This window comes from Hyperoodon ampullatus (assembly GCF_949752795.1).
Source record: "Hyperoodon ampullatus genome assembly, chromosome: 15".
NCBI lineage: Eukaryota > Metazoa > Chordata > Mammalia > Artiodactyla > Ziphiidae > Hyperoodon > Hyperoodon ampullatus.
Window position 1 is genome coordinate 16,577,834 of NC_136928.1, and position 16,578 is coordinate 16,594,411.

At 37.0% G+C, this 16,578-nt stretch overlaps 1 protein-coding gene across 3 annotated transcripts in view; it reads right to left on the bottom strand.

The window, feature by feature from the left end:
- Positions 1–1,037: 1,037 nt before the first annotated feature.
- Positions 1,038–16,578, bottom strand: part of TSGA10 (testis specific 10) — a gene marked incomplete at both ends in the record, with an annotated part of 62,020 nt that continues 46,479 nt past the window's right edge. For 2 of the 3 annotated variants that reach the window (XM_079720502.1, XM_079720500.1), the window contains 4 exons: positions 1,038–1,176; positions 1,354–1,458; positions 3,201–3,403; positions 15,238–15,447. In XM_079720502.1, the coding sequence (XP_079576628.1) occupies positions 1,038–1,176; positions 1,354–1,458; positions 3,201–3,403; positions 15,238–15,447 (657 nt within the window). The remainder of the gene's footprint in view (positions 1,177–1,353; positions 1,459–3,200; positions 3,404–15,237; positions 15,448–16,578) is intronic. The other variant, XM_079720501.1, reaches the window with a different exon arrangement.

The window sequence follows — 16,578 nt, forward strand, 5'->3', positions numbered from 1 at the left end:
TCAAATGTATACCATAACCACAGTGAAAGGAGAAAAAAAAGAATTAATCCAAGCAAGTTATGAACACAGTATTTGACTATATGCCCTCAAGACTTGGGAAAGGTAATGTATGGGGATAGAAAGGAAGAATTGCAAACAGATTCTGAACTTTTTTTTTATGTTGGCCTGTTTATTGTAGTGACATAGATGAAGACATTTTGAAAGTATTTTAGATGCATTCTGGGGTCGAGCAGGTGAATATCTGTGTTGCTGTTGTCGAGCAAATGTGCTGATGTTAAACCAGGGCTCTCACTGGAGAAGAAAGGATGTACAAATACAGAACAGAAGGAGGCAAGGGAGGAACCTGTGAGGATGGTTCAAGCTGGAGGTATTAGTTATTGTTTAAAAAAAAAAAGTCTGTTGAGGGGGTGGGGGAGAGGGTGAGAGAGAGAGAGAGAGAGAGGGAGGAACAAGTGCAAGAGTGTGAGTGCATGAGACAGCGTGTGTTGTCCCATAAACACATAAAAAGCAAATGCGGTAAAATTTTAATAGTGAGTATGGGTAAAAGGTTGCAGAGATGTTCTTTGTATTAGTTTACTTTTGTTAACTTCTTGTAAGTTTGAAATTATTTCTAAATAAAAATGTTTTTACGAAATTTGCGACATAGAGGAATATATCTAAATTATTTTCCTCTGAAAAATTAGCCTATTATTTTCCTGAAGTATATGTATTTTATGGTGCTGTAATAATTAGCCAATATTTTGTCAATGAAAGTATATGAAAAAACCGTATGTTGTAGAAAAAAAAAGAAAATCAGATTTTAAAAATATAATTTATGTATACATTAGATAAAATAGACCCTTCTTTAACATATTTATATAAAACTAATTATCAAAATACTTTATTTTTATGTCTACATATCTAATTATGTAATGATGTTTAAATAGCACTATTAATGGTAGACTGTTACAGAGTTTTCTTACCCCCTCAGATATTCAGTTTTTATTGCTATATGGTTCCCGAAGGATGGATCCTTAAACCACTTACTCTTCTAATGATCAATCCAGGCCTCGGTCAGGAGATCGATGGCGAGCACGTTCTGGTGAGTGACATTTTGTGCTTGGCTTTATTGTGGAACTCAAATGATAAGGATTAATTGAGTAATTCTGGCGGCGAAGTTCTTGCACAGCTCTTTCCCTAAAGCAAAACAGTGAGACTTTTACTAAACTTTATATCCAGCGACATCATTAACACTGTCATAGAACTATAGTTCAAATCATGCTTTAAAATCTAAGCATCATGAAATAACCAAAATCTGTGGTTATCCAAGGAACAATGCTTTCCAGGCTGAATGTGGCATAGAGACACACTCACCTTTCAAAGCGCTCTGTCCCTAGTTGTCTCTTGGTAATGTCTAAATCAGCTTCCAACTGCGTTATGACGTTCCTGAACTGGGCCACGTCTCTACTCTGGATGGCCCTGTGTAAAAGAATGTGAGTGACAGTTAATTATAGGTAAAATATGGCTAGGACTCCTAGAGTACATGAAACCATGTTGGCAATGGTTTCTCAGCTGGATCCAAGCAAAACTGTCATTTTCATGGATGTATTAGTGCATCTAAAATATGCCAGCTTTAGATGTAGTAAATGTGCAAAGTAGCCTACTAAAAGCCTAAGCTGTCCCAGCCCAATTCAATTAGTTAAACCTTTTCTGTCTCAGTTTCCCGATGTTTAGAGGGGTACTATTATCTATGATCTACCTATGTTACTTATTTACTGCAGATCATTTTTACAAGTGTACTTTAAGGTATTAGGTGCATATTCCAGTGCATATAATACTGGAATTCACTAGCACCATGATGAATGTGTGTGTATATATGTACATTTAATTGACCAAATGCCTTATATATATATATATATATATATATATATATATATATATATATATATATATATGAAATTTGATATATCTACTGTTAAAAACAAAATCTCTTCAATTTAACAGGATCTTCCTTAGGGCTAAACACTGCCTCCAAACCCCTGTGATAAGGCACACTACCATGAGGCAGATGACAGAGGTGAATGCTTCTTGCACAGAACATTCTATCCTCTCTGCTGGCTTTCAGGACTGCATTACAGACTGCTGGAGTCTAAACTTTAGAGACTAAGAACACACAACTTTATCAAGCTTACTTGATACTACTCACCAGCCAGTCTAAAACAGAATGTACCCCTTAAGGTGGGACTGTCGGCACACTTCACTGAGGCAATTTCCACCTACAGCTTGAGGAAATGATCCTGCAGAACTGGTTGGAGGTACCCCCAAAGCCCAGCTGCAGTGATTGAAAAGAATGACTCAATCACAGCTGCCAAAACCTAAAATCAGTTTCTGAAGGAAACGGGCCCTGGTTTTGCAGCCTTTGCTTAGTCGGGGGCTCCTACAAGTGGCTGATTCCTGAGACCGTGATTCCTGTCCTTCCCCACGTCCCCTGCTCGGATGGGAGGGCAGAGTTGAGGCTGGATGAAAAAGTGTTATAGGTGGGACAGATAAGAACAGAGGTTAAGGGTCCCCATGAAGTTTTGTGAGAGGTGAGTTTAATAATAAAATATTAAGTTTAATAATAAAATATTAGTTTAATATTTTAATAATAAAATATTCACTATGCAGGCAGGCATTTACACCTAATCGTCCAGTCTTGTAAATAAGGTGTTAACGGTATTAGGGATTCTTAAAATAAAAAAAATCAAAATCAATGCTCTGGGGGAAGTCTTCAGCATTCTGTAAATGCAGTAGTTCTTCCAGGTAACCAGTATACACTTACAGGTACATAGGTACATAGGGAAATATTATGTGACAAATGGAAAGATGGTGGCACTACCAGGTGGGTCCATAAATAGAAAAATTCTTCTGGTTTCAGAAGTGCTTAATTTCTTCTAATCTGGTTATTTCCTAAAGGCAATATGTTAGACCAATAGGTGTTCATTTATACCCAAACAATCAACAGAGATGGTTAAACTTAAATTTAGATAAATTTAGATAAACATATAATAGAAATAAGTACTAAATCTTAGACAAATCACAATATTTGGGGTCCTCAGTTTAATTAATAGCAAATTATGGCACTAAATTGTCTAAATGCCAGCTTTAAAATTCTACTAATCTATAAAGTACCAAAAATTTAGAAATATGACATTATGTTATCATATTGCTAACCAACTCACATTTTGTTTTCTGCCAAACAAAGGTGTTCTTTAAGAAGCTGAATTTCAGATTCCTTTTCTTGAAGTGCTATCTGAGACTGATATTCTTTGTCTCGATTGGCCACCAGCAAAGCTTCTAGATTCTGCATGGAGATTCTCTCATTTGTTATCTGACTCCTGAGGAGTTCTATTTCAGAACGAGCAGAATCGAACTCATTCTCCACCTGTACAATAATAAGAAGATACCTATACTTATTCCTATTTGTTCACTTAACTGATGTATTATCAGAGACTCATAAAATGTCTGTATTATGTTATAAACTGACAACCACTTTTAATTTCTTGATTGGAAATTGTGTCCTCCTTCTTACCAGATACACACACGCACACACACTGAGTATCACTTTCCCCAACTCTCTGATAATATCAGAAAGTTCATTAATTTAAGTAAAGAGTTATTAATCTCAAACTTCAAACAATTTCCATTTCCAGCTTTGATATTTCTTAATTTATTTCTGCAAGACTGACATGGTAGTATCTGTAACTACTGCTTTGTCCTGAGTTGGGTGAATTATAAACACCTAATTTCCTGATGGAATGTCATCGCGCTCCATAGTTAAGAAAGATAAGGAGTAATTGCACATTCCTTCTCTTGCATGATCCTGTGGAAAACTTCACTTTTTGAAGGTTATCTTGAGCCTAAAATACGTTCTGTAAGCCAAATGTTTCTTCAAAAGGAGGAAAACCAGACATCACTATTTAGAAAAAAATTATTCCTTATCTCATACTACACATTATAATAATTTATATATGCATTAAAAAAATTAAATCTAAAAAGATAAAACCCTAAGAAAAAAAAGTTAAATAAAAATGAAATTATTAGGAAAGGGGCGGGCAGGTAGGGGAAGAACTTTTTAGACTAGATACAATTAAAAAATGATGTCTGACTGTAGAAAAAACAAACATATTTATACTCATTATAAACAAAATTTACGAGAAAAAAACCAGATGAAAATAAACTCAGTAAATAGTTAATATATTATTAATATAAGGAAGATGAACAAAATGATGAGAAATATGAACTAGTGATGTGAACAGAAAATGTACAAAATACAGCTAATTAGTAAACATAGAATAACTTACCCTTACTAATAATCAAAGAAATAGAAATTAAATCAAGATGGTATTTCTAGTCCAGGATTTCTTAACTTTGACACTACTGATGTTTTGGGTTGGACATTTATTTGGTGTAGGGAGCTGCCCTATGCATTATAGGATGTTTAGCGGCACCCCTGGCCTCTACTTACCAGAGATCCATAGCATCCCCCCACCCTGGTTGTGACTGTCAAAAATGTCTATAGACATTGCTAAGTGTTTCCTGGGGAAATCTCTTTCAGGTGAACCAATGTTGTAGTTTATCAAACTGGCAAATTTCTTAGTTTCTGTGTTGATTAACATTAAAATGGGCAATGGCAATCTCATATACCTTGCTGGCAGGAATATAAAATGGAGCATCACATTTTTGGTAACAGCTTTATTGGAATATAATTCACATACCATACAACTTGCCCATTTAAATTGTACAAGTCAATGGTTTTTAGTATATTAACAGAGTTGTATGATCATACCATAATCTCACAATCTATTGTGAGAACTTTTTCATCATTGCAAAATGAAACCCAGCACACATTAGCTGTCATTCCCCCACTCCTACCCCAGTACTAGCCCTAGACAATCCCTTATCTATTTTCTGTCTCTATGATCTGCTTTAAACATTTTATATAAATGGAATCATACAATGTGTGTGTGGTGTTATGGGACTGCCTTCCTTCACTTAGTGTAATGTTTTCAAGAGTCATCCATGTTTTAGCAGGTATCAGTACTTCATTACTTCTATTGCCAAATAATATTCCCTTGCATAGATGTAGGAATATTTGAGTTATTTATACTTTTTGGCTATTATAAATAATGCTGATAAGAACATTTGTATAAGTTTTTACATGGACCTATGTTTTCATTCTTCTTTGATAAATAGTAGTGGGATTTCTGGACTTTACGGTAATCCTATTTTTTCACATTTTGAGGAACTGCCAAGATGTTTTCCAAAGAGGCCTATTTTACATTCCCACCAGCAATGTATGAGGGTCCCAAATTTTCTACATCTTTGCCAACATTTGCTATTGTCTTTTTAAAATTATAGCCATCCTAGTGGTTATGAAATGGTATAGTTTTGTTTTGCATTCCTCTGATTGTTAATGATGTCGAGCATCTTTTCATGTGCTTTTTGCCCATTTATGTAGTGTCTGTAGAGAAATGTCTATTGAGATCCTTTCCCCATTTTTTGAGTTGGGTTATTACTAAGTTGCAAGAGTCCTTTACATACTCTGGATACAAATCTCTTATTAGATATATGATTTGCAAATGTTTTCCCCATTCTGTGCATTGTCTTTTTACTTTGTTGATATCATTTGCAGCACAAAAGTTTTTTATTTTGATTAAGTTCTTCTAATCTATTTTTTCTTCTGTTGTACTTTTGATGTGACTCTAAAAAAGCATTACCTAACCCAAGGTCACAAAGATTTATTTGTATGTTCTCTTCTTAAGAGTTTTATATTTTTAACTCTTACATATAGGCCTATAAAACATTTGAAGTTAATTTTTGTATATGGTATGTGATAGGAATCCAACTTCATTCTTCTCCATGTAGATGTTCAGTTGTCCCAGTAGCATTTGTTGAAAAGACTATTCTTCCCCCCATTAAACTGTATTGCTACCAATTTTTTGGAAATCATTTCACCACAAATGTAAGAGTTTATTTCTGGACTCTCAATTCTGTTCCACTGACCTATATATCTTTTCTTATGCTAGTACTACACTGTCTTGATTACTATAGACAGTTTTGAAATTGGGAAGTGCTCTGACTTTGTTCTTCTTTTTCAAGATTGTTTTGGCTATTCTGGGTCACTTGCACTTCCATATTAATTTTATGTCGTCTTGTCAGTTTCACTGAGGAAGCCAACTGGGATTCTAATAGGCATTGTATTGAATTTGTAGACCAACTTGGGGTAGTACTGCCATTTTAACAGTGTTAAGTCTTCTGATCCATGGATGTGGGATGTCTTTCCTTTTATTTGGGTCTTTAATTTCTCTCTCTCTCTCTTTCTCTCTCTCTCTCTCTCTCTCTCTCTAAACTGGAAATAACAGATGTTCTTCAAAGGATGAATGATTAAACAAACTATGTTATAGGAATGAACCACTAATATATGCAACAACCTGGATGAATCTTCAGAGAATTATGCTGAGTGAAAAAAATCCAATCCCAAAAGTTTACATATCGTATGATTCTATCTATATAACATTCTTGAAGTGACAAAATTTACAAGTGGAGAACAGATTAGCTGTTTGTTTCCAGGGGTTAAGGAGAGGTTGTGGATAGGAGGGGAGTAGATAGCGCTAAAAAAGGGCAACATGATGGGTCCTGTGATAGAAATGTTCCATATCTTGCCTGAAACAATGTCAAAAGCCTGGTTGAGATATTATACTATGGTTTTGTAAGATGTTATCATGGGGGGAAGCCAGGTAAAGGAGACACAACATTTCTTTGTATAGTTTCTTATAATTGCATGTGAATCTACAATTATCTCAAAATCAAAATAACTTAGAAAAATTATTTGACTGTCCCTCATATGCATAGTACAGCTGAAGAAATACAAAGATAAATAAGATAGTTCTTGCACTTGAAACACAGCTTATTATGGGGATAAACATATATAGATAAATAACTAAATTCTAAGGCAAAAAAAATTTATGCCAGGAGTATTTAAAAATACTATGAGAATTAGCCTGATGACTTCACACCCATCTGGATAGTTATTAGCAAAAGAGAGAGAGAGGTGGGGGGAAGGAGGGAGGGAGGGAGGGAGGAGGGGAGAGAGAGAGAGAAGGAAAGAAAGAAAGAAAGAGAAAGAGAGAAAGAAAGGCTGAAAAACAACAAATGTTGGCAAGGAGGTAGAGAAATTGGAACACTTGTGCACTGTCAGTGGGAATGTAAAATGGTACAGCTGCTTTGGAAAACAGTATGGAGATTCCTCAAAAAATTAAAAATAGAATTACTATATGATTACCATATGATCCAGAAATCCAACTTCTGGGTAGAGACCCAAACAAAATGAAAGCAGCATCTTGAAGATAGATTTACACACCCATGTTTATAGCAGCATTATTCACAATAGCTAAAACATGGAAGCAACCCAAGCGTCCACAAACTGACAAATAAATAAGCAAACTGTGGTATATTCACACAATGGAATACTGTTCAGCCTTAAAAAGGAAAGAGAGGGTGGAGTCAAGATGGCAGTGTGGGAAGACGTGGAGTTAGCTTCTCCCCACAACTAGGGTGCCTGCTGGCCGCTGGTGGGGGACTCTGACGCCCAAGGAGATGGGAGGAACCCCAAAGTGAACCAGTAGGATGTGGGGGGACTGAGGGGGGAGGAGAAGTGGAGGCCAGACAGGACCTATGCCCCCTAAGGCCAGGGAGATCAGGAGAGGTAGGTGGGAGGGACTCTCCCAGAGGAGAGGGAGAGGAGTGGAGGGCCATTGCCTGGCCCACTAGGGCCGGGGAGCCTGCTGAGCTCCCAAGCCGGTTCCCCCTATCCAAAGCCCGATCCAGGCCACATGCGTTCTTGGGGGCATAGCAGGGAGGCCGGAGAGATCAGGAGATGCAGGTGGGAGGGGCCATCTGGGAGGAGCAGGAGAGGAGTGGAGGATGATTGCCCTACCCACTCGGGCCCAGGGAGCCTGCTGAGCTCCCAGGCCGGTCCCCTGCCCTCCAAGGCCGCCCACCCCTCATTGGTCCTGGGGGCATAGGAGGGAGGCCGGGGAGATCAAGAGAGGCAGGTGGGAGGGGCCCTCCCAGACCGGAGGAGCAGAAGAGGAGAGGAGGGCATTTGCCCTACCCCCTCAAGCCCAGGAAACCTGCTGGGCTCCCAGGTAAGGTTCCCTGCCCTCTAAGACCAGGGGTCGGGGGCACGCCTGGTCCCCTTCTGTTCCTAGAGCCTAAGCCCCACCTCCCACAGCTCCCAGGGTCTTTTCCAGCCCTGTGAGTCCTAAGCATAGGCCCCACCCACTGCCCAAACCTTGCCCTTGCTTAGGCCCTGCCCTCCACAGCCAAGGTCTTCCCCCCACCCCCTTTTTTTTGCTTTTCCCTCCTCTTTTTTACTATTGGGGTACTGATGTACCTTCTGGTTGTTGATTCATCTATATTTTTATTTTTATATTCTTTCTAACATATCTGTTAGTTTCCTAGTCGAATTTTATTTTTTACTTTGTTATTGTTCTCTCTCTTTTTTTTTGGCCACCCCATGTGGCTTGAGGGATCTTGTTCACAAGCCCAGGGTAAGGCTGAAGCTCCTGTAGTGGGAGCTCCGAGTCTGAACCACTGGACTAACAGAGAACCTCAGACCCCAGGGAATATTCATCAGAGTGAGGTCTCACAGAGTTCCTCATCTCACCATCAAGACCCAGCCTACAAACCCCAGTGTTGGAAGCCTCAGGCCAAATAACCAGTAAGACAGGAACACAATCCCACTCATAAAAAATAAAAAAAAAAAGAGACGGCAAAAAATATGTCACAGATGAAGCAGCAAGGTAAAAACCTACAAGACCAAATAAATGAAGAGGAAATAGGCAATCTACCTGAAAAAGAATTCAGAGTAATGATAGTAAAGATGATCCAGAATCTCAGAAGTAGAATGGAGGCACGGATTGAGAAAATACAAGAAATGTTTAACAAAGATCTAGAAGAACCAAAGAACAAACCAACAGAGATAAACAATACAATCACTGAAATGAAAAATACACTAGAAGGAATCAATAACAGAATAACTGAGGCAGAAGAACGAATAAGTGAGCTGGATGACAAAATGGTGGAAATAACTGCAGAGGAGCAGAAAAAAGAATGAAAAGAATTGAGGACAGTCTCAGAGACCTCTGGGACAACACTAAACACACCAACATTTGAATTATAGGGGTCCCAGAAGAAGAAGACAAAAAGAAAGTGTCTGAGAAAATATTTGAAGAGATTATAGTGGAAAACTTCCCTAACATGGGAAAGGAAATAGTCACCAAAGTCCAGGAAGCACAGAGAGTCCCCTACAGGATAAACACTAGGAAAAACACACCAAGACACATATTAATCAAACTAACAAAAATTAAATTCAAAGAAAAAATATTAAAAGCAGCAAGGGTAAAATAAAAAATAACATACAAAGGAATCCCCATAAGGTTATCAGCTAATTTTTCAGCTGAAATTCTGCAGGCCAGAAGGGAGTGGCAGGATATATTTAAAGTGATGAAAGAGAAAAACCTACAACCAAGATTACTCTACCCAGCAAGGATCTCATTCAGATTTGATGGAGAAGTCAAAAGCTTTTCAGACAAGCAAAAGCTAAGAGAATTCAGCACCACCAAACCAGCTTTAAAATGAATGTTAAAGAAACTTCTTTAGGCGGAAAACACAAGAGAAGAAAAAAACCCACAAAAACAAACCCAAAACAATTAAGAAAATGGTAATAGGAACATACATATTGATGATAACCTTGAATGTAAATGGATTAAATGCCCCAACTAAAAGACACAGACTGGCTAAATGGATACAAAAACAAGACCCATATATATGCTGTGTACAAGAGACCCACTTCAGACCTAGGGACACATACAGACTGAAAGTGAACACATGGAAAAAGATATTCCATGCAAATGGAAATCAAAAGAAAGCTGGAGTAGCAGTACTCATATCAGATAAAACAGACTTTAAAATAAAGAATGTTACAAGAGACAAGGAAGGACACTACCTAATGATCAAGGAAGCAATCCAAGAAGAAGATATAACAATTATAAATGTTTATGCACCCAGCATAGGAGCTCAATACATAAGGCAAATGCGAACAACCATGAAAGGAGAAATCGACAGTAACACAGTAATAGTAGGGGACATTAACACCCCACTTACACCAATGGGCAGATCATCCAAAATGAAAATAAATAAGGAAACACAAGCTTTAAATAACACAATAGCCCAGATAGGTCTAACTGATATTTATAGAACATTCCACCTAAAAGTGGCAGAATACACTGTTTTCTCAAGTGCACATGGAACATTCTCCAGGATAGATCACATCTTGGGACACAAATCAAGCCTTGGAAAATTAAAGAAAATTGAAATTGTATCAAGCATCTTTTTCTGACCACAATGCTATGAGATTGGAAATCAATTACAGGAAAACATCTGTAAAAAACCATAAATACCTGAGGCTAAACAGTGCACTACTAAATAACCAAGAGATCACTGAAGAAATCGAAGAAGAAATTAAAAAATACCTAGAAACAAATGACAATGAAAACATGACGACCCAAAACCTATGAGATGCAGCAAAAGCAGTTCTAAAAGGGAAGTTTATAGCAATTCAATCTCACCTCAAGAAACAAGAAAATTCTCAAATAAACAATCTAACCCTACACTTGAAACAACTAGAGGAAAAAGAACAAAGAAAACCCAAAGTCAGTGGAAGGAAAGAAATCATAAAGATCAGAGCAGAAATAAATGAAACAGAAACAAAGAAAACAATAGCAAAGATCAATAAAACTAAAAGCTGGTTCTTTGAGAAGATAAACAAAATTGATAAACCCTTAGCCAGACTCATTAAGAAAAAAAGGGTGAGGATGCAAACAGATAAAATTAGAAATGAAAGAGGAGAAATCACAACTGACACTGCAGAAGTACAAAGGATTATAAGAGACTATTACAAACAACTATACGCCAATAAAATGGACAACCATGAAGAAATGGACAAATTCTTGGAAAGGTTCAATTTTCCAAGACTGAACCAGGAAGAATTAGAAAACAAAAACAGACCTATCACAAGTAATGAAATTGAAACTGTAATTAAAATCTTCCAACAAACAGAAGTCCAGGACCAGGGGGCTTCACAGGCGAACTCTATCAAACATTTAGAGAAGAGCTAACACCCATCCTTCTCAAACTCTTCCAAAAAATTGCAGAGGGAGAAACACTCCCAAATTCATTCTATGAAGCCATAGAACCTGGAACCCTGATACCAAAACCAGAAAAAGATATCACAAAAAAAGAAAATTATAGGCCAATATCACTGATGAACATAGATGCAAAAATCTTGAACAAAATACTAGCAAACAGAATCCAACAGCACATTAAAAGGATCATATACCATGATCAAGTGGGATTTATCCCAGGGATGCAAGGATTCTTCAATGTATGCAAATCAATCAATGTGACATACCACAATAACAAATTAAGGAATAAAAACCATATGATCATCTCAATAGATGCAGAAAAAGCTTTTGACAAAATTCAACACCTATTTATGATAAAAACTCTCCAGAAGATGGGCACAGAGGGAACCTACCTCAACGTAATAAAGGCCATATGTGACAAACGCACAGCAAGCATCATACTCAATGGTGAAAAACTGAAAGCATTTCCACTAAGATCAGGAAAAAGACAAGGATGTCCACTCTCACCACTCTTATTCAACATAGTTTTGGAAGTCCTAGCTACAGCAATCAGAGAAGAAAAAGAAATAAAAGGAATACAAATTGGAAAAGAAGAAGTAAAACTGTCACTGTTTCCTGATGATATGATACTATACATAGAAAATCCTAGAGATGCCACCAGAAAACTACTAGAAGTAATTAATGTATTTGGTAAGGTTGCAGGATACAAAATTAATGCACAGAAATCTCTGGCATTCCTATACACCAACAACGAAAAATCAGAAAGAGAAATTAAGGAAACACTTCCATTTACCATTGCAACAAAAAGAATAAAATACCTAGGAATAAACCTGCCTAAGGAGGTGAAAGACTTGTACTCAGAAAACTGTAAAACACCAATGAAAGAAATCAAAGATAACATAAACAGATGGAGAAATATACCATGTTCTTGGAATGGAAGAATCAATATTGTGAAAATGACTATACCACCCAAAGCAATCTACAGATTCAATGCAATCCCTATCAAACTACCAATGGCATTCTTCACAGAATTAGAACAAAAAATTTTACAATTCATAGGGAAACACAAAAGACCCTGAATAGCCAAAGCAATCTTGAGAAAGAAAAATGGAGTTGGAGGAATCAGGCTCCCCAACTTCAAACTATACCACAAAGCTACAATAATCAAGATAGTATGGTACTGGCACAAAAACAGAAATATACATCAACGGTACAGGATAGAATGCCCAGAGATAAACCCACACACATATGGTCACCTAATTTATGACAAAGGAGGCAAGAACATACAATGGAGAAAAGACAGCCTCTTCAATAAGTGGTGCTGGGAAAACTGGACAGCTACATGTAAAAGGATGAAATTAGAACACTCCCTAACACCATACATATAAATAAACTCCAAATGGATTAAAGACTTAAATGTAAGACCAGACACTATCAAACTCTTAGAGGAAAACAAAGGAAAAACACTCTTTGACATAAAACACAGCAAGATCTTTTTTACCCCACCTCCTAGAGTAACAGAAATAAAAACAAAAATAAACAAATGGGACTTAATTAAACTTAAAAGCTTTTGCACAGCAAAGGAAACCATAAACAAGACAAAAAGACAATCCTCAGAATGGGAGAAAATATTTGCAAATGTAACAACAGACAAAGGATTAATCTCCAAAATATATAAATAGCTCATGCAGCTCAATATCAAAAAAGCAAACAATCCAGTTAAAAAATGGGCAGAAGACCTAAATAGATATTTCACCAAGGAAAACATACAGATGGCCAAGAGGCACATGAAAAGATGCTCAACATCACTAATTATTAGAGAAATGCAAATCAAAACCACTATGAGGTATCTCCTCACATGGGTCAGAAAGGCCATTATCAAGAAATCTAGAAACAATAAATCCTGGCAAGGGTGTGGTGAAAAGGGAACCCTCTTGCACTGTTGGTGGGAATGTAAACTGATACAACCACTATGGAGAACAATATGGAGGTTCCTTAAAAAACTAAAAATAGAACTACCATATGACCCAGCAAGTCCACAACTGGGCATATACCCTGAGAAAACCATAATTCAAAAAGACATGTACCACAATGTTCATTGCAGCACTATTTACAATAGCCAGGACATGGAAGCAACCTCAGTGCCCATAGACAGATGAACGGATAAAGAAGATGTGACACATATATACAATGGAATATTACTCAGCCATAAAAAGAAATGAAAATGAGTTATTTGTAGTGAGGTGGATGGACCTAGAGTCTGTCATACAGAGTGAAGTAAGTCAGAAAGAAAAACAAATACCGTACGCTAACGCATATGTATGGAACCTAAAAAAATAAAATAAAATGGTACTGATGAACCTAGTTGCAGGGAAGGAAAAAAGAGGCAGACATAGAGAATGGACTTGAGGACATGGGGTGGGAGGGCGAAGCTGGGGCAAAGTGAGAGTAGCATCGACATATATACACTACTGAATGTACAATAGTTGGCTGGTGGGAAGCAGCAGCATAGCACCGGGAGATCAGCTTGGTGCTTTGCGATGACCTAGAGGGTTGTGATAGGGAGGATGGGAAGGAGGCTCAAGAGGGAGGGTATATGGAGACATGTGTATGCATATGGGTGATTTGCTTTGCTGTGTAACAGAAACTAACACAGTATTGTGAAGCATATACTCCAATAAAGATCTATTAAAAAAAAAAGGAAAGAAATTCTGCAATATGCTACAACATAGATGAACCTTAAGGACATTATGCTAAGTGAAATAAGTCAGCCTCCCAAAGACAAATACATATGATTCCACTTATGAGAGGTACTTAGAGTAGTCAAAATCATCAACACAGAAAATATAATGGTGGTTGCCAGGGGCTGCAGGGAGGAGAGAATGGGGAGTTATTGTTTAATAGGTATAGAGTTTCAGATTTATAAGATGAAAGGAGTTATGGACATGGACGGTGGTGATGGCTGCAAAACAATGTGAAAACCACTGAACTTTAAAATGGTTAAGATGGTAAAGGTTACATGTATTTTAACACAATAAGAGAAAAAATATTTAAAGACTAGTAAGCAACAAAACCTGTAGTAAATACCCTTAAAAGATTAAAAAATAAATATAAATCATTATCAATTTTATATTTAGTTTTGCTAAGGGTAATAATTTTAAAGCTTAACGATTACTAATCCTTTTGGTTATGGTGTATTGGTGTATGTGTATCAACATATAACCAAAATGTGTTGATATTTCAATTATACTATGCAACTCGAATACATATCCCTTCAGGATTCAGGCTCCATCTATTTTTCCAGATGCATCTCAGCCACCTGGCCAATGCAAATGACTTACTACTCACTCAAGAGTTCACTTATAACTTCGGACCATTGCCTAAGTGGTTGTTCCCTCTGAAGGGGATGCCTCATCACTTCTGAGTTCAGTAGTGTGCCCTTGTGAACTCCTCTCTGACACCCACAGGCCAAAAAGGAATTCCCTCTCTGAAAACTTGAGTATTTCTTACTAGTAAAATATTCACCCCAAATAATTTGTATGTCAATACCAGGAGGCCCTTGAGGGCAGGGGACTGTATCTTTTGAACATTATATTCACAGTGGCAAGCACAATGTCAGGCACGTGGTAGATACAATCAAGTGAATTACAGTTTAAAAGAACTCAGCCAAATAGTAAATTTTGCTTAAAAGGATATCATTAAAGTTATTATTTTGCTAGATAAACCTCAGCTTCATGGTTCTTTGCTGATTGATATGTCAATGTGTTTTATAATTCTTTTGGCTAAAAGTAAATGCAAATTACACACTCAAAGGAAGAGCTTCTGTTATGGTCTTGAATTGTTTGGAACACAGCATAAATTGACTTCTTGGACTTTAAAAATAAAATCTAAAGTTGAAAGGCATGGCTTGATGTAATACTTTATTAAAAAATAGTTCATTTTTTGAAAATGGTGATAATTTTATAGTAATAGTAATATTAAAAGAACCATTTAAAAACATAATACATACCATTTCTATTTCTTTATCTTTAGCAACCAGCTGTCGATTAAGAAGTTCTTTGCTTGAGTCAAGTTTAATGCAAAGTTCCCTTGTGGAAGACAAGTCTGCAAGGGCAGACACTTTTTCAAACTGAACCTTCTGAAGCTCCTTTTCCATCTTTACAACAGACTTATGTAAAGTAGCAATCTGGGACTTGTAAGACCGTTCTGCATTTAAGTGCTGCAAGGACAAAATTATTATATATATATATATTTTTAACTTGAAAAAAACCTACAGCATGGAAAACAAAGTGGGGCAAATATTTTAATGATAGTACTTTTAGATTATAAGGAACTTTAGATGATATAGGTGGCAATAGTAAGCACAAAACATTCTGGGAAAGATAAATTTGGGCTTCAAATTTCTATATATAAAATCCAGGAGTAAAGTGGTCAACTGGTCGTTCTTTTTTTTTTTAAAAATAAATTTATTTATTTATTTTTGGCTGCGTTGGGTCTTCGTTGCTGCGCACAGGCTTTCTTTAGTTGCGGCAAGAGGGGGCTACTCTTCATTGCAGTGCACGGGCTTCTCACTGCAGTGGCTTCTCTTGTTGTGGAGCATGGGCTCTAGGCACACGGGCTTCAGTAGTTGCAGCACGCCGCCTCAGTAGTTGTGGCGCACGGGCTTAGTTGCTCCGCGGCATGTGGGATCTTCCAGGACCAGGGATTGAACCCGTGTTCCCTGTACTGGCAGGCAGATTCTTAACCACTATGCCACCAGAGACGTCCCTGATCATTCTTTTTAATGTATTTAGAAAACAATTTAAAAGTCTCATCCCCAAAGTTAGTTGAGATATACACGTTTGGCCTGTAGTTCTGTCTATATTTGCCATAGTTCCAATTATTCTACAGTATAAATATTATTATTGTTAAAGACAAAACATTATCTACAGTTTCATTCACAATACCCATTTTCTAATTCTTGAATGGCATGCTGATATGGATCATACTATCATAAAATGAGAGCTGATAACTCTCTAGCACTTACTAATATCTCTGAGGGAAAAAGACTCCGGCCAAGTATAAATCAAGAACACATCCACATTATGGAAAATAAGAGCATGTCTTTAAAACTGTAATATGAGAGTCAAGTTATATAAATGCTTTCAAATGTTCAAGATAATTCCACATCCCCCCCTTTTTTTCAGAAAACTGTCTTATGTAAGTGCACTGCCACCTACAGAGAAGTATTTGCTATTATGTGAGACTAACAGAACTGAGAGACAAATAAAGAAATGTTTCTGCTTTTACAAGCGTTTTTACAAGTACAATGCACAAAAAATTGCTCCTAGAATAAGTTATTTGGCCACAA